The sequence below is a fragment of the Adelges cooleyi genome, unplaced genomic scaffold, assembly GCF_023614345.1.
Source record: "Adelges cooleyi isolate 19-005CV unplaced genomic scaffold, UGA_ACOO_1.1 ACOO_flye_CR_arks_rails_tigmint_CR_PRNA_651, whole genome shotgun sequence".
Classification (NCBI taxonomy): Eukaryota; Metazoa; Arthropoda; class Insecta; order Hemiptera; family Adelgidae; genus Adelges; species Adelges cooleyi.
In genome coordinates this window covers 11744242-11771683 of record NW_026096352.1, presented here as the reverse complement: position 1 = coordinate 11771683, position 27442 = coordinate 11744242, and the positions used below count along the sequence as shown (strand labels likewise).

General features: G+C 30.9%; 3 protein-coding genes across 5 annotated transcripts in view; all 3 read left to right on the top strand.

Moving 5' to 3' along the window:
• The first annotated feature begins 6107 nt into the window (after positions 1–6107).
• LOC126844150 (cathepsin B-like) lies at positions 6108–9026 on the top strand. The gene is made up of 6 exons (XM_050582048.1): positions 6108–6319; positions 7039–7257; positions 7325–7525; positions 8301–8421; positions 8505–8615; positions 8689–9026. The coding sequence occupies exons 1-6, from the start codon at positions 6200–6202 to the stop codon at positions 8901–8903; spliced, it is 987 nt and encodes a 328-aa protein (XP_050438005.1). The 5' UTR covers positions 6108–6199; the 3' UTR covers positions 8904–9026.
• A 4691-nt stretch (positions 9027–13717) lies between these two features.
• Positions 13718–16582, top strand: LOC126844151 (cathepsin B-like). The gene is made up of 6 exons (XM_050582049.1): positions 13718–13919; positions 14620–14838; positions 14896–15096; positions 15873–15993; positions 16077–16187; positions 16261–16582. The coding sequence occupies exons 1-6, from the start codon at positions 13800–13802 to the stop codon at positions 16473–16475; spliced, it is 987 nt and encodes a 328-aa protein (XP_050438006.1). The 5' UTR covers positions 13718–13799; the 3' UTR covers positions 16476–16582.
• Positions 16583–26693: 10111 nt separating this feature from the next.
• LOC126844144 (cathepsin B-like) overlaps positions 26694–27442 on the top strand; it is a 37068-nt gene continuing 36319 nt past the window's right edge. Inside the window, exon 1 of one of the 3 annotated variants that reach the window (XM_050582040.1) lies at positions 26694–26946. In XM_050582040.1, the coding sequence (XP_050437997.1) occupies positions 26827–26946 (120 nt within the window). In that variant the 5' untranslated portion in view covers positions 26694–26826. The remainder of the gene's footprint in view (positions 26947–27442) is intronic. The other 2 variants (XM_050582036.1, XM_050582041.1) reach the window with 2 other exon arrangements.

The window sequence follows — 27442 nt, the reverse complement described above, 5'->3', positions numbered from 1 at the left end:
ATGCTAACTCTATGCAAAATAGAGAAAAAGGTGGATTTAGAATGGGGCTGTAACATATACAATTTCCTCAAAATTTGAAGTCAAACTTTTTTTTTATTAAGGAAAACCAAAAAATAGAGCAAAATTACACGTTGACTGTAGTCAGTTTATAGGTTGCTATTTGTGGGTTATTCATACTACCCACAGATTTACATCGAAGCGTTTATTCAAAAGTGATTTTATCACTTTCAGCTATAATAGTTCCTGTAGACCTGTGACCTTTCCATCTCCACTATGCCTGGACCCCACTGTACTAGCTTTTTTTTCTTTTCTTTCTTTAGATTGTTTACTCTAACTTAGTATTTTTCCAATTAAAAAAAAAATCAAGATAATAATTTTTAAAATCAGGTTTGTCTGAAATTGTTGACTAGCCAATTACAATTTTTTAATGAATACTTGTGAAGTTATTAGTGTTTTAATGTGTAGACAAGGTAAGACAGGCAAGATACAATACATCCTGTACTAACTGTAACCAATTTATATTAATCTAAAATTAATAGCTTCTTTACTTCACATCTTAACTTCAATTTCTTATTGTTGCGTCAAGCCAGTATTACTCGAAACTCAGTTTAGTAACTAATAATTTTGAATACCAACTATTTTTATTTAAACTTTTTTAATATACTTTAATCCTACTTGATAATTAGCATTTTACTTACATTTACCAATTTAAAATATTTAATATTTTATTATTCACAAAAATCAATAGATTACAATTTTTTGTAAAGGAAATGATAGTTTTTGAGGAGAAAAACAAAGATTCCATCTGGAAAACACTTATGGGAACACCTATGTTTATTAAGTTTATGAAACTTTCAATCGCTAGTTCGCGATAATGATGATTTTTGACTTTTTTTTTGCTAGAATGGTGTCCACAGTCAATTTAATAGTACATAATGTAAACCATTGGCTCCCAAATATTTTATTATTGGTATTTAAATTGAAATTGCAAAGTACGTTTAAGTCTATCATGGCCGAAAAAAGTTGCAGCCTATTTTTAAGACTACAAAAAAAAAAGCGCTAGCTTAATACGACATGAGTTGGCCTTGAGAATAAAATACTAAAAGAGTTGTTAATATATTTTTATGGTAGATATTCTGCCAAGTTTTTTATCAGCTCCGACACATTTTATTAGGAATGATAATATTTTGAGTATCAAGAATGGATTAGATTTGGTAAATTTTTTTTCTTCGTTGTCATACAATTAAAACAATTTTATCTGTTATTTGTTTAATATTATTATTTCAGTTATCTTCTGGTTAAACTATAGTTTTTAAAGAGTTTCGTAGAAAACCGTCTAGAAGTATTTAGATTACGCATTGTGTAGGTATCTATCACAGTTCACAAATAATCTTTCAACCGATGCATTAAAGTAATATGATTATTGAAAAGGTACTTAATAGAATTAAATAAATACTTTTTGGTTTTAATAATTATTAAACTTATTATGTTATATAGTTGGTTTGTACAATGTTTCTTTAACTAAAAAATCGAATGAAATAGCCCTAACTTATAATATTGTCATCATCATTTGATGATGAAATGGCGACCAACAGGCTTAACAGTTTCTTTAATAGTATAATGTTCTAATACCAACAATTACTTGTTTTGAGAAAGAATATTAGTTTTGAACATTTATTTTTTAAGTTAAAAGTATATTATTAAAGGTATTATCGGTGTAGCGCGTTGAGTAGGGCGTTTAGATTTAGATAATAATAGGTAAATGTTCTATTAGTGCTCCATCTCTCTGGCCGTCTTTACACCAAAAAGTTTTTAACTAAGGAAATAATTCTTCAAAACTGATAATATATCAGTAATTTTTCAATTAAAAAATTCTAGAACTATATAAGTAATAATTATATTCTGCATAAGGTAACGGTATCAGTGAATGCTACTATCTCAATTTTTGGAAAAAATAGAGTTTTTTTTATCAGATAGAATATTAAGATATTTTATACCGTTGAAATACATTTTTATACAAAATTCATTAAAAAAAAAAGGAAAATATATAAACAATTGTATAAAATACATGTAACAAAATAAACACTGCATTGACAAGGACTGGATTATAGTGCAAATCATTGGTGCCGTTACCCTAAGTTGACTTTTGAAAATTAAAGGCTTATGGAAATTTGAGTACAAATTATTGGCATATTAAGTTTACTATACAGTAGAGCCTTAACTCAATCCAAATATCATACTTTAAATTTTAAGAATGGGAAACAATGATTAAATACTATGAAAATAGCGAGTAAAATATTCAACTAGGTATGGTTCAACTAGCTAGACGGTAACTTATTGATTTTTCAACTAAATGTTATTAAAATACTAATTTAATTAATTTATAGAGTGTGTAACAAAATATATAAGTGCGTTATAACCACTATCAATGTCAAAAGTGATACATTGACATGATACCTATCGTGTGGAGTGTTCAATATTTTAAACAGAAATTCAAGTATTTATATTCTAACTGTACGAATAATTATAATATTATATAATATTTTGTTTATTAACAGATAAATTATTTGAGTGGTAGATAACGTGATAAACATAGTTCTAGGAATTTGTGCATATAAAACGCATTTAAATAAAAATATAATTTTGTTATTAAAGGAATAATCTAATAATAATATTATATTATAGATTTGAATTTAAAATGGTTACGGTTGTGCTGGTTAACACTGTGCTTGGTTTGAACTATACTGGTTTAAACTGTACTGATTTAGACTGTACTTTTTTTTTTTAAATAATTTATACTCGTACTCATTTGCATTATAAACATTACGGTTTTTATAGATTTGGTTAATTAGTTTTTAGGTTATTAAAGGTAGAATAAGCGCTGTATTTTTATTATTATTATAATTATAACGTTTTTATGAACTCACAATCTTGTTTGTCGTTCCGGGTGGAATCTTGCAACTCAAATTTCGAGCACTTCCCGATTAGCTATCCGGCTGAAACTTTCAGGGTAGCTCACAATTCGATGACAATGCATTACTTATCCACAAGAGGTTGACAATTCCACCCCTAAGGGGGTTAAAATGGGGTCGATTTCTTGTCCATCGTTCCGGGTGGATTTTTGCAATTCAAAAAGACTTATTTCTCATCTGCCAGCAAAAATTATGCGTGGTGCGTTTAGGCGTGAACGGTGCTCAGATATCAGCGGTACCAGGTTCAAACCCGTTCCCATCATTACACTTTTTTGCATTTTCTTACAACTTTTATGATAATTTATACAGTAATAAATCTAAAATTATAAGCTTTTAAATTGATTACTAATTCTTATGATAATCCTTCTGACCATGCAGCAATAACATTGTACATTTAAATATATAGATACGTACATACGAAAACGAAAAAGAACAAAATAACTAAAGTAGATTAAATATTTATCTAAAAATAACGTTTTTATGCGCCTTCAAAAGTAAAAAATAACCCTCCGGAGGTCTTGATAACCAAATAGGACAGGTGAACTAGAAAAACAAGGGGCGCATCTTTACTATTTCACACGTGAATATATAATAACATTCTCTTCTAATGAATAACTACCTTAACTCATAATTCATGCACAATCATCTTTTCTCGTCTAAATAAAATAATACTTAATGACATGTCATGTAAAATTGAGACCACATTACTTTAAATGTTAAGCAAGTAGATAGTTAACAAAAAAATTGAAGCAACCTACATATAACAAACTTTGGAGAGAATAGCAATTAAGTCTTTTCAATTTGCAATGAAATTTAAGACAAGTGTCACGGAAATCCATTAAATTTCATTCCCAAAAAAAAAGTCATACTATCACTTTTTGATCCGTTTGGTTAGAGAGACAGCATTATGAGAGACAACTTAATGCATTAGCTTGAAGGCTTAGGTTTTAATATCTAAATAGAAAGATGCGCCCCATGTTTTTCTAGTTCACCTATCCTATTTGGTTGTCAAGACCCCCGGAGGGTTATTTTATACTTTTAAAGGCGCATAAAAACGTTATTTTTGAATTAATTTTTTAATTATAATATTATATTATGGATTTTAATTCCCACAAACTGTACTTGGTTACAGGTTATACATGTATATTTTGTATGGCATTATATAAGCAACCCATTTTATCTTAATAGTTAAGTTTAAATACAATAGTTCATGGTAATTTAGCACAAATAAATAAACAAATAACTGAATAAAATAAAATAAGTAAAAAAAAAACGAATGGTGGTTATGGTTTAAAAAGTCAAATATTTTTGTCAATTGTAGTTATAATATACCATACAGGTCCTCCATCTACTTTATCGATTCTTTCCTCACTTGATGAATATCATGAATGGTACCGGCGAATGCTTGCCGTGGGCATTCGTTAATGTGTGACTAATCGTCTGTGTCCACAGTCACATGCTTCAGAATCACGCAATCCCGATTTAAACATCACGTGATCATTTCTACCATTGCTTGTTCTAATGCGGTTTAGTTAGCTCAAATCATGATTGTTTGGCAGTGAGGTGTGTTACTAGTTTATGCACATTGGGGTTTTCTGATATCCAATCTTCTTTCCATCTGTGATTTATATCAAATTTTTCTTAGATGAGCGTCTTTGCGGTTTCCACAAGGGTTAACAGGACTTAAGTCGTATTTAATTTTGTATGGGTAGATCTGTGTGAATTTGGAGGTTTGGGTTCCTGGAGTATTTGACCCACTCACGTATGAGACTGTTCTCTCTTCGTAATTTGGGGGTAGCAATGTTACTGAGAACTGGTAGCCATTTAAGTGATGTAGATTTTGTCAGTCTGCCTATTGTCTGCATTTTTATATTGAGTTGTTAATCTATTTTGCTCACGTGTGCGCTGTTAAGCCAGATAGGTGAACTGTCCATTAAAATGAACACTTATTTTATAGCTCGCCATTCTATTTTTCAGATGAAACACTGTCACTTCAGTTTTTAACGGGGTAGGTTTAAGTCTACATCGTTTGAAATATGTGTTTAGCTCTCAAAGGTCACTGCGGTTAATGTATTTTCAAGATCCTCAGAAACATTATTCTGAGTGGCCAATGCCAATATCATCTGCATAGATACATTTTCTTAAACTTGTTAAAGGGATATCCTTTGTGTATAGATTAAATAATAATGGGGCCTGCACTGAGCCTTGTGGTAACTCGTTATTTAGTAATCTCATCTTACTTTTTTCTTCTTCTATATACACTATTATTTGAAAAAAATAACTACAATTAGTACAATATAAAATAATTAAAGCAAGATAACACAACATTTTAATGAGTAACAGTGCATATATATAATTAAACAAATAAATCAATATCATTACGCCTGTTACATAAACGAGATATCCGATCAATAGGGTTGTTGGAACCATATGATGTGTGGTGAAACAGGATTGAGAAGTTAGGGATGCACCGGGAGTTGAAAGCGGGGATATGAAAGTTAAGAAGATGTAGCAAATCTGGGCAAACAATATTACCCTTTATAATTTTCGAAAAGAAGGAAACGTCAATTGACTCACGTCTAGTGCCGAGTGATACCAAATTAAGGCTGGCCTGGATAGAAGATAAAGTGGAAGTAGAACAGGGGAGGCTAGGATCAAGACCAAGGCGTCTCTTATAGCCAATGAGCCGCAAGAAACGTCTTTGCACCAGCTCCAGTGATTCAACATGTCCAATTTGCGTGGGGTTCCATAAAACTGAACAATACTCTAAGAGAGGTCTGACTAGTGACACACAAGGTTTTAAGACATAGTTCACCATTAAATTCTTTAGTGCATCTGAATAAAATTTTCTTACAAAAAACAGTATTTATATATATGTACATATGTGAATAAATGATGACGGCTAATGAGGGAACGTCATGTGGAAAACAGTTCCCCCTCATTGGTTCTGTATTCAAAACAAAAAACAAAAAACTCCTACAAATGTAATACTTTTTTAGATATGGTAGATTAAACTTGAAATTAAATTTAAAAAACCAACTCGAGTAGGTAGCTTTTTATCTTTGTAACAAGAAATCTGTACTTATACACTTACACTTTCATATTTGATGCTATATAAATCAAAAAATAAATCGGTGTTGAGCTCAATGTATGTTTGACCACCCAACCTACACTGAATATTATAGTTTTTAGGGGTTATATTTTTTTTTTGATACCTACTTGCAACGATGGCTAGACTATTAATTATATTGTCTGTGATTTTGCTTAGTGCTTACGTAACAGAACAGGTGCATTTTCTTCAACCAGAGTACATCAATAAACTAAATGAAAAAACATCGACATGGAAGGTAACTAACATACAAATAGTAATAATTTAAAATCGTCTAATGGTATACATTTAAATTTTTTTTACTTGGTGATACTTTTAAAACCCTACACTAGTTTTCTCTTTATATAATTGATATTTTTTAGTTTTCTTATTGAAAACATTTTTGTAAATGCTGAACTAAAATATTAGACAATATTTTAATTTTTATTCTTTTTCGTGTTTTCTAAGAAATTTAACAACTATTGAAACTATTTAAACAATAATTCCCTCCCAGTATCGACTGGAAGAGTTCTCCCGTTTTACTTTTTATTTGCCTTAAATAGTAAAAATAGCCGATATAACTTTGCTTATTTACATACAGGTCAACATCAAAAAAATATTAAATAATTTTAATGTTTAATTAATTTATTTTCTTATGGTTATTATAATCTACTACGTACTACTATTCGCGAAAATCCTTATGTTAATAATGAATGAAAATGTTATAAGTGAGTAGCCAATAGGTAATTATTCTTATTAAACTAATTATTAATTAGTCTCTTTTTCATCTATTGCCTTACACTCCCTACTACATGTGGTCGGCCAATATTAAATACTAATTGGTATAATTAAACAATAATAATAAAGAAAAATAAATTTATTGTATCGGCAGTATGGTTAACAAACTTTGTTAAAAAACAAATATTAAATAATGAGCTACATTTTTCCAGAAGTGTACTTATTACGAAATGTTTTTAGGCAGGAGAAAATTTTCCTCCCGATACTCCTATCGAATATTTAAAAGGGTTATTGGGATCTCGACGTGAAGGAGCTGCAGCCAAAGGTCCATTCAAGGCCCAAGATTCCAACTACAATTCCTTATTCCACATTCCCGAAAGTTTCGACGCCAGAAAAAAATGGAAGCGTTGTAAAACCATCGGCGTGATTCGTGACCAAGGAAATTGTGGTTCATGTTGGGTAAATATTTGTCATGAGGACACGCACATGCCTACAATACCTACATCTAAACTTTTATTTTTAACAGGCTTTTGGCACTAGTAGTGCGTTTTCCGATCGACTGTGTATTGCCACAGACGGTGAGTTTAACGAACTGTTGTCGGCCGAAGAACTGACGTTCTGTTGTAATTCGTGTGGCTTTGGGTGTAACGGGGGATATCCCATTATGGCGTGGGAATACTTCAGTAGGAACGGTATCGTCACCGGCGGAGGCTATGACAGCAAACAGGTAAATTAGTATCCAATGAATATATATAAAAAGCTTAGACTAGTGGCTAATTATTATAATGTCCACTACAAAACTTAGACTAAAGACTTAATATTTTTAATTTAAACGTTATAAGGGTAACCAAAATTAACAATCGAACAACACGAATTTTGTACATCAGAATTATAGCTTAAATCTATGAATGCAATTAAGATGCTTATACATTTAATTAATTCTAATAGATTACAGTTCATGTAATAGCTGTCAGAAAATATATCGATAAATACAAACTTGTTTCGTCTTTTATACACAAAGTAAAAGCTTTTGCTAGTTCTTATTATGCATATTTTGGATGAACGGTTTTCACATAGGTATTACATGTTATATTTTAACAGCTTGCGTACGGGTCTGCAACCTCGGGATACATTTTTATGTCTCGTTTTGCAGAGCACCGTTCGCAAATGGCAGGTGATGATTAACTTTATGTGGCCAAAAGTTTTTTAGTAGTTTTTTAATAATTGGTTTTAATCGATTTGTTGGCGAAACATTCACTTGGTTAGTTTTTTTTGTCAGTTTAACCACTCATTCAAGTTTGTTCATTGTGAAAACAACACATAATGTAAAAAATTATCATCCGAATCTCCATGTCCATCCCTATCCCCAATCCCACCCTCGTCCAAAAGAGATGGGTGATACACTTAAAGTTAATATTATTTTGTACCTCAAACCTCTCTTTGAAATTTGAAAGCTAATTGTATTACAAATTTTGCTGACTCAAATGCGCATTTTCTTGAAGGGATGTCTGCCATATTATGTTCCACCTTATGACGATGATGTTCCGGAGGAGAGGAACCACAGGTGCGTTAAAAAGTGTTACGGAAACACAACAATCGATTACAAAGAAGACCACAGATACAGTTATATATTATTTATTATTAACAACAGCAATACATCTTCGTTGTAATTCGACGGGTTTTTTCTTTGTTACATATAATTATAGCCAGCGACGCGTACTACATTAAACCAGACAGCATTCAAGAAGACATTTTGGTATACGGTCCAGTAGAAGCGTCTTTTGATGTCTACGATGATATCTACAATTACAAATCGGGTAAATGTAGATAAAAAAATTTATTATAAAACTCATTAACTCATGCACACTTATTTGTCATAAAAATGATTAGGTGTCTATATAAAATCGGCAAATGCTACGTACATGGGAGGTCATTCCGTGAAATTGATCGGATGGGGCGTGGAGAATGAAATTCCATACTGGCTGTGTGTGAACTCGTGGAATGAATCCTGGGGAGACCAGGGAACGTTCAAGATCCGAAGAGGCACAAACGAATGTGATATTGACAGCTGGGTGACAGGCGGTGTGCCCAATGTTACTGACTAAAAATTTACCCATGTGCATATAATATTGTTTATATTGTATGATGAATAACTTAATTAATACATAATATGTAAAATGGTTTTAATAATAAATGACAACAATTAAATCGAACAGATAATTTTAATTAATTAAGGCCCAGTAAATTACCAAGTAAAAAAATAAAACCAGTACAGTGTGGTCGGTGCATAGTGGGGACGGAACATAGTTGGGTCGGGGCATATTGGGGACGGGGAGGTCACAGGTTTACAGGAATTTTTAAATCTGAAAGTGATAAAATCACTTTCGAAAAAACGCTTCGATGCAAATCGGTAGTTAGTATTTTCAAGCCAGTACAGTCCAAACCAAGCACAGTATAAACCAGCAAAGTTAGAAAGTTTTAAATGAAGGTTCTGTATTTACAAATGAGCATCAAAGCGTTAATTTGAAAGTGATTTTATCCGAGAGGACTAGTACAGTAGAGTATTGGCATAATGTAATCAAAGCAATGAGGAAACGGAGAGGTCACAGGTCTACAAGAATTATTATAAATAAAAGTGATAAAATTGAAGGGAGTTCCGTCCCCACTACGCAACGACCCCACTGTACTGTTTTTTTTTTTTTTTTGCAAAAACTTAGTGGATCAAATAACACATATACAATGTCTTGTTATATTTTGTTGGAACGGTCGACGATTCATGTTCCAATCGTTTGTACTCATAGTCTGTACATAGTTTAAATTATAATCGCTTATTCTCAATAAAATTCATATTTATGTATTATATACTTCCATTAAAGCAATCTCACACAAACTATTTATACTTCATAGATTATATTATTTCAAAGCTATATTATACTTCTATTTTACTAGATTGACAAAGTACAAAATAAAATGCAACTAAAAAAACCTTATCATAGATCCTTAAAATGTAAAGGGTGGAATAGTGAAACGGGTTTTACCATTTAAATACATTAGAAAATCGCCGTTTAACTGCCTCATCCCGTATATTAATTTCTTGTTATTTTCTAAAGAAAAATCGATTTTCTTACATTTAAATTAAAATAAATCACATACTGGTACTGTGATGGAGAAAACAATAAATTTTACCTACATATATTACTTATTAGTTAAATATTACTATAGCCACTAGCGGTCGGCTGTTGCCTGTTATTTAACAATAAACTTTTATGGTGATTTTAAAAATTGTGTTTTTTTAATAATAGCATAGCAGCAGTATCATGATGTTAAATGTTCACGAGATTTGATCTAGTCATAAAATAAAGTATTATCATTTATGACTTAATTATTATTAAAATTTATCTTAATAGTAATAGTACATAGTAATAAAATAATGAAATATTTTATACAAAATTAGAGCTACAAGTTGATAAACTAAAAAATTAAAATTAGCACGAAGCAGATTATCTAATATTAGACAATTTAAACAATCAAGCGTGAATCTCTTTAAATAAATAACAGTATAACAATATACAAAACATTAGTTTTCCTTTAAAAAAATTGTGTAATAAAAAATACATTTTGAGGCGGTATACTGCATAAAAACCAACACTTAATCTGAATCCAAAAAACAACAGTCCTCTTAATTATTTGCAGGGAGTTGGACCTTATATACTCATAGTTGACCTTCGGTAAGGTTATATAACGCAGGCTATAAAATAACGAGATAACGACAGTGGTTTTGTCGTATCAGAATCATTAAGTGTCTTAAAAAGTACACGGATAGGTTTTTTCCCCAATAAATCGAGTGTCTACTATAATCAGTTACACGATTTAGTCGCCTGTGATATCATGTAATAAACACAATATTATGAAACCGATCATTGGGCCCTAACCTAATCTAACACGGATAGCATTACCAACTGATAGTTTTTAGTGTCTGTTCGTTTCTCACATCTGGTACACCGGGTTTTTAGTTAAAAAAAAAAAAAATTGAATTTGTGTAAACTTTAAGTCAAAAGTGGTACTTGAGCACAAAACCTAATAGTATCATTCTGCATAGATATACATAAAATTGTTTTAATGATTTGATCAATTTTTTTTTAAAGATTTTAGGTGTTTTTGTTAAAATATACGAAATTTGCGAAAACACAGTTTCCCGGCAATTAAAAAAAAACTGTAGTGCCGAATTCTTTCCCGTTTAATATGTTATGGGTACATATGAGTTCCAACTACTGGCAAATTTTCAACCCAAAAGTTTCAAAATTACCGCTAAAAACCCCGAAAAACAAAAAAAACTTGTACCCCCCCTAGGGGGGTGGGAAATGGGTATAGTTTAAGTTTGACACAACTGACGTGTGCGGGCATACCAAATAATTATTTCTTATACATTTCAACTCGATCCGACTTTTTTTCTCGAAATTATAGCCAGTAAAAGTTCTAACTTAAAAACTCGTACGGTTTTTTTTTCAACTTTCGTCTGTGAAGAATTAAACTTATTCAACTTTTACCCCCCCCCCCCCAAAGTACCAACAAGATGAAATTTGCGATTTATAGAGTTGCTACTCGAAGGAATTGGTCCAGTATTAAACAAGTTACAGTGTATACAGATAAAAAAAAAACACACATCAGAGTAAAACCAATACCTTCTCGCTTTGCATCGAAGCTAAAATGAGTACTTGCTAATAACGTTTTGCAACATGCGTTTTCACATAATATTCAATGATTAATTTATTCAGTTTTTTAACAGTAACAAATGCAGCATTACTTAAGGCGCATTGATCTGTCGATTTTTTATTACACCAATATTATGTTTATTATTCTATGATTGTCTATGATTTATGAGTTGTTTATGTAGTTTATTATGTTTATTTTATGATATAAGCAAAAGCAATAGCTGGGTCGTTTCATGTGAAATTATTTAATGCGTGTGCGACTATTGTTAAAAATGTATGACATATTTTTGGACCTAGGAGGTGTGATTTACAAAAAAATCTTAAATCGCCTTTTATTCCCTAATTTAATCCCCAGTAGTGTGGTTAACTTGAAATCTGCACAGTTAAAATTTTAATTAAGCGTACTACGTTGAAAAATATTATTTTTATTTTGACCACAGGAAAATTACGAGTCTTTTTATAATTAATTTTTTAACACATTATCTAAGGTAAAAAGGAAAAAATTTAGAAACAATTTATGATTATAAAAATTCAAGTCATGCTCTTATCAAGTTATAAGTTTCCCTAGTAGGAAAACTATAAACTCTTATTATTATAAAAAAAATGACCTATTGATTACTATAACTTTTCTAATTTGCGAGCTCAATGCAAAGCGGCGTCAAAGAAATCTCTTAAGACGCACATACATAAAATTCAAATTAGTCTTAGCCCAACCCGGCTAAATTCTGTAATTATGTAGGAATAAAGGAAAAGGCTCAGGTATTTCCGAAAAAATGCATCTCAGGATAAACATGTATCTGGCCTATTGGTTTCAGCACTCTTTGTTTTATATTTCTCTTCTGTGTATAAAACACTTAATATAAAACCAAATAATTAAGATACCTTCGTTTATGCTTAATCGTTTTTATAATTATTATTTTCTTGCATAGTTTTTAATTTTCAAAATAAATAGGCGGCTGTGTTGCAGTTTTGCAATTGTTAGATTCCAACCTTAAGCATAGCCCAAGTTGTTGGATTCGTTGAATATTCAAATTAATAAAATAATAATAATTTTGATTATCATTCGTAGATTTACGAGCAAAGTTTACATACCCGTACATTACAGAATATTTAAAAGACTATTTTATTTCATTCTTAAAAAATCTAAAAGGGTTTATGATATAATTTATTTTTATATAAATTTAGTTTCTTCCTAATATAAGTGCATACGTCAAGTTCAGTGCCTAAGGAATTCATATTTGGCGGTTCTATTATGTATTAATATTGACATTTTCATGTCTTAGCTCTGGTACATAACCGAACAAAGTATTACCAAATTAGCGTTTTTAACGAAAATTAATAATGAAAAAAGCGTTAGGACACGGAGGTACATAGTCTATTGGACTCAGTTTCTTATGCACTTGAAAAAAAATTGTATTGTACCTGCGCTTTTCTTGATATTTCACAGGCTTTTGACCGAGTATGGCACGAGGGACTGCTATACAAATTAAAGAAGTTTTTGCCCCTTATTCTTCTAAAGTCATATCTAACCGATCGATATTTTCAAGTCCATCATAAATCAGCGTATTCTAATATTGTATATATTAGAGCGGGTGTTCCACAAGGAGACATCCTTTCCCCAATACTATATAACATATACATGAAAGATCTGTTGTGTGGCCCCATCGTGGAAGACCTTCAGAGGGTAGTCATGGAGGCGTCTGACAAAGCGCGGAGAGCATTCATCAGCAGGGTGGGCACGATAATGGATGCGAAACAAAAGACGTAAATAAATCAAAAAGACATAATAGCGTAATAATTGTAAATAATTCAATAAAACTGGGCATGTAAATGTAAATGTGAGCCCCCCCCCCACCCACAGGGGTAAAGGGGATTTTCTTACATAAAACAGTATTTCTATATATGTACATATGTGAATAAATGATGAGGGCTAATGAGGAAACGTCTTGTAAAAAAACAGTTCCCCCTCATTGGTTCTGTATTCAAAACAAAACACAAAAAACTCCTACAAATGTAATACTTTTTTAGATATGGTAGATTAAACTTGATCCTTTATAAACAACCTAATAATCCATCAAATTAGATACTATTACAACCAACTCGAGTAGGTAGCTTTTTATCTTTGTAACAAGATATCTGTACTTACACACTTACACTTTCATATTTGATGTTATATAAATCAAAAAATAAATCGGTGTTGAGCTCAATGTATGTTTGACCACCCAACCTACACTGAATATTATAGTTTTTAGGGGTTATATTTTTTTTTTTTGATACCTACTTGCAACGATGGCTAGACTATTAATGATATTGTCTGTGATTTTGCTTAGTGCTTACGTAACAGAACAGGTGCATTTTCTTCAACCAGAGTACATCAATAAATTAAATGAAAAAACATCGACATGGAAGGTAACTAACATACAAATAGTAATAATTAAAAATCGTCTAATGGTATACATTTAAATTTTTTTTACTTGGTGATACTTTTAAAACCCTACACTAGTTTTCTCTTTATAAAATTGATATTTTTTAGTTTTCTTATTGAAAACATTTTTGTAAATGCTAAATTAAAATATAAGACAATATTTTTATTTTTAATCTTTTTAGAGTTTTCTAGCGATTTATCAACTTTTGAAACTATTTAAACAATAATCCCCTCCCAGTATCGACTGGAAGAGTTCTCCCGTTTTACTTTTTATTTGCCTTAAATAGTAAAAATAGCCGATATAACTTTGCTTATTTACATACAGGTCAACATCAAATAAATATTAAATAATTTTAATGTTTAATTTATTTATTTTCTTATGGTTATTATAATCTACTACGTACTACTATTCGGAAAAATCCTTATGTTAATAATGAATGAAAATGTTATAAGTGAGTAGCCAATAGGTAATTATTCTTATTAAACTAATTATTAATTAGCCTTACACTCCCTACTACATGTGGTCGGCCAATATTAAATACTAATTGGTATAATTAAACCAAAATAATAAAGAAAAATAAATTTATTGTATCGGCAGTATGGTTAACAAACTGTGTTAAAAAACAAATATTAAATAATTAGCTACATTTTTCCAGAAGTGTACTTATTACGAAACGTTTTTAGGCAGGAGAAAATTTTCTTCCCGATACTCCTATCGAATATTTAAAAGGGTTATTGGGATCTCGACGTGTAGAAGCTGCAGCCAAAAGTCCATTTAAGACCCAAGATTCCAACTACAATTCCTTATTCCACATTCCCGAAAGTTTCGACGCCAGAAAAAAATGGAAGCGTTGTAAAACCATCGGCGTGATTCCCGACCAAGGAAATTGTGGTTCATGTTGGGTAAATATTTGTCGCACATGCCTACAATACCTACATCTAAACTTTTATTTTGAACAGGCTTTTGGCACTAGTGGTGCGTTTTCCGATCGGCTGTGCATTGCCACAGACGGTGAATTCAACGAACTGTTGTCGGCCGAAGAATTGACGTTCTGCTGTCATTCATGTGGCGAAGGTTGTTGGGGGGGATATCCCATTAAGGCGTGGGAATACTTCAGTACGAATGGTCTCGTCACCGGTGGTGACTATGACAGCAAAAAGGTAAATTAGTAACTAGAGAAGATGTATAAAAGCTTAAGCTAGTAGCTAATTAATAAGGTGCCGACTACCAAACCTAGATTAAAGACTTAATCATTTTAATTTTAATATTTAATATGCTAAACAATGTTTAGTAAACATTAGTAGGGTAACAAAAATTATTAATCGAACAACACGAATTTTGTGTATCAGAATTATAGCTTAAACCTATGAATGCAATTAAGACGCTTAGACATTTAATTAATTCTAATAGATCACAGTTCATGTAATAACTGTCAGAAAATATATCGATAAATACAAACTTGTTTCGTGTTTTATATATATCCATATTTTAGATGAACGGTTTTCACACAGGTATTACATATTATATTTTAACAGCTTGCGTACGAGTCTGCAACCACGGGATACATTTTTATGTCTTGTTCTGCAGAGCACCGTTCGCAAATGGTAGGTGATGATTAATTTTATGTGGTCAAAAGTTTCTAGTAGTTTTGAATAATTGGTCTTAATCGATTTATTGGCGAATCATTCACTTGGTTAGTTTTTTTTTAAAAATTTTAACCACTCATTCAAGTTTGTTCGTTGTGAAAACAACACATAATGTAAAAAATTATCATCCGTATCTCTATGTCCATCCCTATCCCCAATTCCACCCTCGTCCAAAAGAGATGGGTGATACACTTAAAGTTAATATTATTTTGTACCTCAAACCTCTCTTTGAAATTTGAAAGCTAATTGTATTACAAATTTTGCTGACTCAAATGCGCATTTTCTTGAAGGGATGTCTGCCATATTATGTTCCACCTTATGACGATGATGTTGTAATGGAGAGGAACCACAGGTGCGTTAAAAAGTGTTACGGAAACACAACAATCGATTACAAAGAAGACCACAGATACAGTAATATATTATTTATTATTAACAACAGCAATACATCTTCGTTGTAATTCGACGGGTTTTTTCTTTGTTATATATAATTATAGCCAGCGACGCGTACTACATTAAACCAGACAGCATTCAAGAAGACATTTTGGTATACGGTCCAGTAGAAACGTCTTTTGATATCTACGACGATTTCTTCAATTACAAATCGGGTAAATGTAGATAAAAAAAATTGTTATAAAACTCATTAACTCATGCACACTTATTTGTCATAAAAATGATTAGGTGTCTATATAAAATCAGAAAATGCTTCGTGCTTGGGAGGTCATTCCGTGAAATTGATCGGATGGGGCGTGGAGAATGAAATTCCATACTGGCTGTGTGTGAACTCGTGGAGTGAATCTTGGGGAGACCAGGGAACGTTCAAGATCCGAAGAGGCACAAACGAATGTGATATTGACAGCTGGGTGACAGGCGGTGTGCCCATTGTTACTGACTAAAAATTTACCGATGTGCATATAATATTGTTTATATTGTATGATGAATAACTTAATTAATACATAATATGTTAAATGGTTTTAATAATAAATGACAACAATTAAATCGAGCAGACAGTTGAAATTAACTAAGCCCAGTAAATTTTCAAGTAAAAAAATTGTGTTCTTTCTAAAAACATTTTGTAGCATGCGTTCTTACACAACATTCTATGATTAATTTATTTAGTTTTTTTTCGCAGTAACAAATACAGCATTTCTTAGGGCGCATTGATCTTTCGGATTTTGATTACACCAAAATTATGTATATTATTCTATGCCTACTGTCCATTTTAGAATACGAATATAATTATATTGTCCCCATACACTCAGAAAAACATTCAAAGAATTGAAACTGTTCAAAAACGTCTTCTGGCATTCGCTGGTTATGTTTTAAAAATTTCTCACCCTCCTCATAATTACATATCAGAATTTTTGAATCTAACCTTATAATCAGAAGAAAAATGCAAGACAATATACGTATTAATAATTTAGTTCTTGGTAAGATAGATGCTAGCTGTCTATTCAATGGGGTTACATAAAATGTAACCCCACTGGTGTTGAAAACCGGTCTATTACACTAGTGTGTAAAAAACAGGTTTTCAAAATCAGCACTCGTAAAATTAACTAATTATGTAACGACCCTATCAAAAAAACCATGCGTATAATAACTCGTATCCCAGTCTCCTAGATTTTTAATCCAGGTTAAGTGTAAGATAAATCTGACAAAATTTATTTTCTCATTTATAATTCATAATATGCTTTATTTTATAAAACTTTTATTTAGCAATATTTAAAATATTTCTTTTGGTATATCATTTTTTTTTTAATAATCAGTCAACATTTTTTGGCGAGTGGTATTTTTTACTGTATTCCAGTTGCAATATTTGCAACCTATCTTCATTAGAGTTTTATTATTTTTTGTCTCTTCTAAATTAATTAATTCTATAATTGATAATAACTAAACGTATTACGTAAATTTTAAATCATTTTACTGTGCAATAGTGGTTGCACGTTAAGAATGATAATACTGTTATCTAATTATCTCCTAAATTGGCAGGATATCTATAAATGTAATGTAGTAGGGCCAAATAGTTAAATAATTAATAAAAATCCAATGTTACACAATATGGTGATATATTTCATTATCTATTATAATATTTAAAAATTAAATATTTTATTTGAGACTCTGTGCCGTTTGACATTGGTTTAGATTTATTTGAAGACATTGAAGGCTGTTTTCGCTTGTTTGTTGACCGTACCTACTACTTAGGTATTTCCCCATCCTTAAATTGGGGCTTTCAATTCTTGTGTTTATCAAATAACAATATATGCGTTAACAAATACTAATATTGTGAATTTAGCTACTATATATTTATGCACCATTCTAATATTTGTAGAACATAAGTTTTGCCGTTTTGAAATAAAACTTTTATTTTATAAAAATAATTCCTCGAACTGCGATATTACATTATTATAGAGGCATAAGAAAATGTTGAGTTTTATACAGGTTTTCCATTTTTTTTTTTGTATTGTGCGGTTTTAATAAACAAACATATTTACAGATATTTATATATCCCCAACAAAAACTACAACAACAGTGAAAAAGGCCAAGTTCCAGACCCACTCCCAAAAATGTCAGCCTATCAAAGTAGTGATATCTACATTGTGGCCAAGTCTGCTATTTCTTTAGTTCTTAACCACACTTCACTCCTACTTTCGTGAGCAACACTGCTGTTTTATTTGTATTGCATAAGACTTGGCCAATTTCTATACGGGAAGTGTCTTATCATTTTGATGATGAGTGAGTCAGTGAGTCAGTAACAAAAATTCAAATTCTAAAACGGCTAAATAATAAATTAAGGCCTCAATTTAAGACAGTTTTCTAAACTATTTAAGCTTAATTTAGGATTCAAATTTTAAAAACCTATCTTAAGAAGTAGCAGAGATATGAGAGTTAGAAATACCGGGTGAATTGGTTCGTGTAAGGATACACTGGCATTGCTGGAACTTGGCTGGCGCACTGCCGTGCGCCCAGATAAATATATAATATTATTAAGATTTGAAGTGATATGTCTATTACAACTAGCTGCCTAATACCACTCTAAATATGAATGTATGTATTTGTTTCAGATCGATATGAAACAGAAAACAATAGCATATATAGGTACAGTAAGTGAAAATACCTTTCGGCACAGAAGCAGCGTAATCGAAAAGACCGCCCTGGAGGGTTATGTATACATTTAAATTGAGGCTATTGCCGTATAGGCCAGTCAATAAAGATACAATTTTGGCAAATAGCGGAACTAATTCCCAACCAAATTTTTTTTTTAAAAGTTTTATTAATATATGTAATTTAATATACTATAAGTCTCCATCGATCGGTCTGGAGCTTTTTTTTATAAGCTTCGGAAAGTTCAAAGTTTTGAGCTTTTGACAATAACTTAAAAAATATTGCAAATATTAAAAAAAGGTTTATACAAAAAATGTTTATGACGTAATTTCCTATTAAATGGTTCTCTTACACTTTTTTATTTAAGTCAATAATTTTACGAAAAAACAATATGAAATTCGGCATATTTAAAAAAAAATTTTAAGTTTTTACATTAACAATTTTATTTATCGTACATAATATTACCCATGTAACGTGATCTACATAGCACATATTATTTTATAATGTTATCTTTTAGTTTTAAATCATTAGTATACTACCATTTTATCAGTGGCATCATTGGCATCGGTCTTTTCGACCGCAAGTTTTTTTTTGTTTAAGTTTTACAAATGTTTGGAACCCTTTATCCACTTGAACTTCAGGTACCTTTAAATTAACTGATAAGGTTAATGCCCGTTGAGTCATTTTGTATATTTATATCAGATTTACGAGATAATTCGTTTTTTAAAAACTGATATCGGTCATAATGACCGATGCCACTGTTCTCGTATGTGAAATAAATTATTATCACATGGTCGACATACCATGTGATAACATTATTTTTGAACTTATAAGCCGGATGTTTGACAGTAATACTGCTTATTATATATTTTCGACATTTTAACAATTACAATCATTTTTTCAATATAATGTAATCAAAATTATAAAAAAAAATTTTTTTTTTTTTAAATCCTGTATTCAACATTTTTCAGAAATGTCTAGTGGGGAGGTTAAGCACCCCCTACATATATGGTAATGACTCGATAATAATTACTACTTATCATTTTAAGAAATCCCCGTAGATATACATCGAAAATGAGAGTATTTTAATTTTTAGGTTGTTACAACACTACTTAAGTTCTCTGAAAAGTAAAATTAGAATTCAAAATATTGATTTGAAATTATACTTACGAGTTGTTGAAGTTGGAAGAATCAAAAATAACTTGGTTGCTAATTCATGATTTTTTTTATAATATATCTTTAATATTTAACACAAATCATATTTTGAATGTGTTAAATTGTTCTAATTTTCTCATGTATGTACTATATATGTATCATAGTCATTATATAAATAAAATTGGAATATATTTTTGTTGTACACGCCTGTACTTATAAACCTTGATTAAAACACAGTACAAGAACATAACAGGTAGGTTGATAAGATTACATTTTTGTTATAATTATTCATCGAGCTTCACGATGATATACACATACAATAATACTTTAAGGTATATAGAATAAGAATATATAAGAATATAGATTAGCTGCCCATATCTGTCCTACTGTCGATAAGACATAATTGAATCAGGTGTACACATGAAAATCGGAGGTGTACTCAATTAGTCGTAACGGCGTAATTTATCTCAAATAAATAATGATTTATTTAAACCATAATAGTACAATATTTATTACCATAATATTTAGACTATAATATGTATTTGATAAATATTTGTTATTGCTTAGTTAGTTCTTCAGAAGTTTCTTTTGAGACAATTTGAATGATAAATATTACCATCGAACGCGCCGTTACGACTAATTGAGTACACCTCCGATTATTGAAAGTTTATTGAAAGCTAGCTAAATGCGTAACGATAATACATTTGATAACATAAATTGTTCTATTGTTATGGTACATATTGAGTCCAGTTCTGGCAAAATAAAAATACAAATTTAGTACTAAATTTTTACAAACTAACAAAGAAACGATAAAAAAAAATATTGTTTTATCACGCGCAAACTGGCTGTGATTCAACATCTCCTTTATTTCAGAAAGGAAATAAATGTATTAGATTATTAGGAAATAAAAAAGATTTAAGTACAATTAATCCCTTTTCTTCGCACGATGAATTAGCAAAAAATGGAATTAAAAGTTTTCTATCTATATATGGAACACCACAGAACGACATATCTATAAACAAATATAGATATAATATATTCGTAAAATGCGGTACAAAAAATAAAATTAATTTGGCGTCACTTCCTCCTACTGATGAAGCAATTACTTAGCATTCTTATAGAGTGAATTTTCAAGTTCAACTATGGTTAGGGAACATAAAAAATCCAGAATAATGGGGTTGGAAATTTCAAAATAGTATATTGTCTCCAATTACTACACTCAAAGTACTTGCACCCGATAGTTTACTTAAATGTATAGCTTGTAACTGTGTTAAAGGCTGTGGCAAAAACTAAAATTGTCAAAAATCTAGATTAAAGTGCTCAATAATGTGTGGCTTTTGTAAGGGCCAATCGTGTACAAATTCTATGAACATAGAATTTAATGAGATTAATGACAGTGAAGATAGAGAAGAGGAAAATAAAGAAGATGGGGAATTTTATTATGATGAAGTTGAAACTAATAGAAAAAAGAAAAAAATAATATCAACATTTAGTATTTGGAATAACGCCAATATACAGCAGATATAATTTTAAGAAATAATATATAATTAATCGTAATTGTTTTAAATAATATTTCTATGATGTAATTACAGTAGGATAAATTATAAATGTATAAAGCTAACAATGATATTATATGCTTATCAAGTTCATTGAAAACGAGTACTATAATATATAATATAAAGCTTTATTTCGTACAGCTATATTTTTTAAGAATGTCCAAATTGACTGCATGTAAAATATGTATGTATATTGAATAAAAAACAAAATTATTGTTTATTGTGAAAAAAAGACGAACAAAATATATTTTTTTAAATATGTCGAAGTTCGTATTAATTTTTTCGTGAAACTATTGGTTTAAATGAAAAACTTACTTACTGACTAAAAAATTAACGATGTGCATATAATATTTTTTGTGTTGTATGATAAATAACTTAATAAATAAATAATATGTAAAATAGTTTCAATAATAAATGACAGCACTTAAATCAAACAGTAAATACAATTAAAATTAAGTATAAAATGTAGTTAAAATGTATTATTTATAAATTATAATACATTTTTAATAAATATATATATATATATATATATATATATATATTTAATAAACCACGTGGCCTAGATCTATCAAACAAATTACTTTTAGGGGACATGTGTGGGTTCGTGCTAAGAGGTGGCACCAAAGACGCCACGAAATATGAATACATGTCAAATAGGAGCGCCAAATATGATTTTTCTAAGTGTTAATAATAGCATTGATTATAAATAATATAGATAGTCCACCGGAATGAATTTTTTGCTGCGCGTAAATTTATTGTTGCCGTGGTAGAGCGTTTTATACTGTTTTTAGTTATGGCGGTAGATACCATGAGCGCTGACGATCGACGCGTAGGCCCAGTACAGCCAGGAACGGGGAAGCTGTCATAGGTTCCCAAGCCATTCTATAGTATATATTATGTTCATCATGCTCTCTAAAACGGCCCGTGCTGTACACCTAAACGGCCCGAGCCTCGCGGAATAGACGCTAGTCTAACGGCCCACAATGCCGATGCACGTGAGCGCTTAAATCACACTCTGCCGGGAGTTGAAATACGAAGAGCCGACTAAAACAGGAACGGCGATCAAGCCGAGTGGTGGAAGTCCACCGTAGAGCCTTAACTCAATCCAAATATCATACTTTAAATTTTAAGAATGGGAAACAATGATTATATACTATGAAAATAGCGAGTAAAATATTCAATTAGGTATGGTTCAACTAGCTGGACGGTAACTTATTGTTTTTTCAACTATATGTTATTAAATTATTAATTTAATTAATTTATAAAGTATGTACTTGTTTTTTTTTTGTGTCCACAGTCACATGCTTTAGAATCACGCAGTCTTTGTTTTCTATTTACCGGTCAAATCCGTTGTCATTATTATAACTTTAATGTTGTATCATAAAAATACGCTCTTATCGTAAATCATTCAACTGTTTTCCCTCTGAGAATGCGCTGCGTGTGTCGTGTACCTGACCGAACATCGAGGCGTAAGTGCGGTTGCCTATTATTATACTTGTCGGGAAAAATGCTGTCGGGTAATTGGTTTGTCGGGTTTATGGATTCGGGATTTTGGACGGGAACCGAGTATGTAACTTGATGCTAAGCCGTTGCACCTAAACAATAGGACGTTCAAACTCTAGACTCACGGTAACTTTTTAATCACTAAACCGATTTCTTTATACTAATTACTACATATATATATATATAAATTAGGAATCGTACAGCATTCATTAAACCAACATCTGAAATAGTGCAACCTTCAAAATAGACTGGTAGGTATTCTAGCCAACAATTGCCTTTTGACCATGGTAATTTTAGAGTAAAAGCTATAATAAATATAAAAGGAAACGGAATGACAACTGACAAATCCTTTTTTTAAAATATTTCTTAGAAAAAAAGTATTACTGTTATTAACTATTAATAACATTTTAAAATTGAATAAGTAAAAAAAGTATTAAGTAAGTAAAAAAAAACGATTGGTCGTTATGGCTTAGTCGAATATTTTTGTAAATTGTAATTATAATATAACATCCAGGTCCTTCGTCCATTTTACCGCTTCTTTTCTCACTTGATGAATATCATGTATGGTATTGGTGAATGCTCGCAGTGGGCATTCGTTTATGATTTGTCTAGTAGTCTGTGATTCGTGTCCACAGTCACATACTTCAGAAGCACGCAGTCCCCATTTAAACATTACGTGACAACTTCTACTATGGCTTGTTCTAATGCGGTTTAGTGTAGCCCAAATTTTTTTGTTAGCTCAAATCCTGGTTGTTTGGCAGTGGGGTATGTTACTAGATTATGCACATCGGGGTTTTATAATATCCAATCTTCTTTCCATCTGTGATATATATCAAATTTTTCTTAGATGAGCGTCCTTGCGGTTTCCTCAAGGGTTTACGGGACTTAAGTCGTTGTATTTAATTTGGTATAGGTAGAACCGTGTGAATTTGGAGGTTTGGGTTCCTGGAGTATTTGACCCACTCACGTAGGAGACGGTTCTGTCTTCGCAATTTGGGAAGAGCAATGCTACTGAGAACTGGTAACCATTTAAGTCGTGTAGGTTTTGTCAGTCTGCCTATTGTCTGCATTTTTATATTGAGTTGTTTATTTATTTTGCTCATGTGTGCGCTGTTAAGCCAGATATGTTAACTGTCCATTAAAATGGACACTTATTTTATGGCTCGCCATTCTATTTTTCAGATGAAACACAGTCACTTCAGTTTTTAACGGGTTAGGTTTAAGTATCCATTGTTTGAAATATGTGTTTAGCTCTCAAAGGTCAATGGTTAATGTATGTTCAAGATCCTCAGAAACATTATTCTGAGTGGCCAATGCAATATCATCTGCATAGATAAATTTTCTTAAACTTGTTAAAGGGACATCCTTTGTGTATAGATTAAATAATAATGGTGCCTGCACTGAGCCTTGTGGTAACTCGTTATTTAGTAATCTCATCTTACTTTTTTCCTCTTCTTATATAGAAAAGGAAAAAATTATATCACTATTATTTTCCTTTAACTAAGCATGTTATTAAGCATCGTGTATAGCGCCTTACATGGGAACACATCAAGAAATTTTGATGTAGACCTTTCCGCCACACCGTATCGTACGCAGATGATGGGTCAATGAAAGCCACTGCATTTTTTTACTTAAGGCGTAAAGCCTCTCTGCTAGATCATTTGAAATCCATCTTTGCGTGATTTAGCCAATGTTAACAAGAGTTTGTCTGCAATCTCAGATTTGCTGTTTTTCTGATATTCGCTATAGAGGTTATCACTGTTCTTGGTTTATACTCTATTGGTATAGACGGAACTTAATTCATACTCTACTGGTTTAAACTGTACTAGTTTGGAAAGTAGTGGTTACGGTTGTGCTGGTTTACACTGTGATTGGTTTAAACTATATTGGTTTAAACTATACTTGGTTTGTACTATACTGATGTAAACTGTACTTGTTTTTTTTTTTTTAATAATTTGTACTCATTTGCATTATAAACATTACGGTTTTTATAGATTTGGTTAATTAAATTTAGGCTATTAAAGGTAGAATAGCACTGTATTTTTACCTGTACGCTTTACTATACCGCACTTCACCTCCAATCCTACACATTAAACTTAAATAACTTTAAAAGTAATTTACAAAACTGGTAAATCCACCAATCAAAATTGTCAGCAAATTATTCTTAATAAATTAAAAAAATTAAAATAACCAAAAAATTTAGAAAATTATTAAACAAATAATACAAACCGTGGTGATCATAGCGCAAAAAAATAAAAACAATTTTAAACAAAATTCTTAAAAGTATTCATCAGAACAAAAGTTATTTAACTTGTCAAATCTTTGTGGGGCATCGTGTACTACGAAACTAATTACCAACTCTTACAACGTGGTTATCTACAGTTTTTATTGTAACACATTTATTCATAGACTTTCTACGAATGTAATAATTTTTTAATGGTAGTTGAAAGTTAAAACTTGATTTTTTATAAATATTATTGCTTATTGTATGTTGATGTGTTTCTATAGGCTCTTATATGTTAAAACAAAACCAAATTCTAATAATTATCCAACAAATTGAGTACTGTTACAACCTACTTGAGTAGGTAGTTTTTTATCTTTGGGTACTGTCAGAATCCGATGGACACTGTAGAGCATACAATGTTATAGGGCCCATTGTAGGACAGAACTTCAAAAACTCTTAAGAAGACCACCAAATTCGGAAGACGTGGAAGATCTGCTGTGTGGCCCCAACGTGGAAGAGCTTCAGAGGGTAGTCAGGGTGGGCACGATAATGGATGAGAAACAAAAGACGTAAATAAATCAAAAAGACATAATAGCGTAATAATTGTAAATAATTCTATAAAACTGGGCATGTAAATGTAAATGTGAGCCCCCCCCCCACCACCCGCAAGGGTAAAGGGGATTTTATTTATTTATTTATTAAATAAACGCTCGTAGGCTCAAGTACATTACAGTAAAATAAAATAACATGATGAATAACGAATTGATAAAATTGATAAACATGACATATAGAAAGAAAAAAATAACTACAATTAGTACAATATAAAATAATTAAAGCAAGATAAAACAACATTTTAATGAGTAACAGTGCATATATATAATTAAACAAATAAATCAATATCATTACGCCTGTTACATAAACGAGATATCAATAGGGTTGTTGGAACCATATGATGTGTGGTGAAACGGGATTGAGAAGGTAAACAATATTACCCTTTATAATTTTCGAAAGGAAGGAAACGTCAATTGACTCACGTCTAGTGCCGAGTGATACCAAATTAAGGCTGGCCTGGATAGAAGATAAAGTGGAAGTAGAACAGGAGAGGCTAGGATCAAGACCAAGGCGTCTCTTATAGCCAATGAGCCGCAAGAAACGTCTTTGCACCAGCTCCAGTGATTCAATATGTCCAATTTGCGTGGGGTTCCATAAAAGTGAACAATACTCTAAGAGAGGTCTGACTAGTGACACACCAGGTTTTAAGACATAGTTCATCATTAAATTCTTTAGTGCATCTGATTAAAATTTTCTTACAAAAAACAGTATTTATATATATGTACATATGTGAATAAATGATGACGGCTAATGAGGGAACGTCATGTGGAAAACAGTTCCCCCTCATTGGTTCCGTATTAAAAAAAAAAAACTCCTACAAATGTAATACTTTTTTAGATATGGTAGATTAAACTTGATACTTAATAAATAACCTAATAATCCATCAAATTAAGTATTGCTACAACCAACTCGAGTAGGTAGCTTTTTATCTTTGTAATAAGATATCTGTACTTACACACTTACACTTTCATATTTGATGCTATATAAATCAAAAAATAAATCGGTGTTGAGCTCAATGTATGTTTGACCACCCAACCTACACTGAATATTATAGTTTTTAGGGGTTATATTTTTTTTTGATACCTACTTGCAACGATGGCTAGACTATTAATGATATTGTCTGTGATTTTGCTTAGTGCTTACGTAACAGAACAGGTGCATTTTCTTCAACCAGAGTACATCAATAAATTAAATGAAAAAACATCGACATGGAAGGTAAGTAACATACAAATAGTAATAATTAAAAATCGTCTAATGGTATACATTTAAATGTTTTTTACTTGGTGATACTTTTAAAACCCTACACTAGTTTTCTCTTTATAAAATTGATATTTTTTAGTTTTCTTATTGAAAACATTTTTGTAAATGCTAAATTAAAATATTAGACAATATTTTTATTTTTATTCTTTTTAGTGTTTTCTAGAGATTTATCAACTTTTGAAACTATTTAAACAATAATCCCCTCCCAGTATCGACTGGAAGAGTTCTCCCGTTTTACTTTTTATTTGCCTTAAATAGTAAAAATAGCCGATATAACTTTGCTTATTTACATACAGGTCAACATCAAATAAATATTAAATAATTTTAATGTTTAATTTATTTATTTTCTTATGGTTATTATAATCTACTACGTACTACTATTCGCGAAAATCCTTATGTTAATAATGAATGAAAATGTTATAAGTGAGTAGAAAATAGGTAATTATTCTTA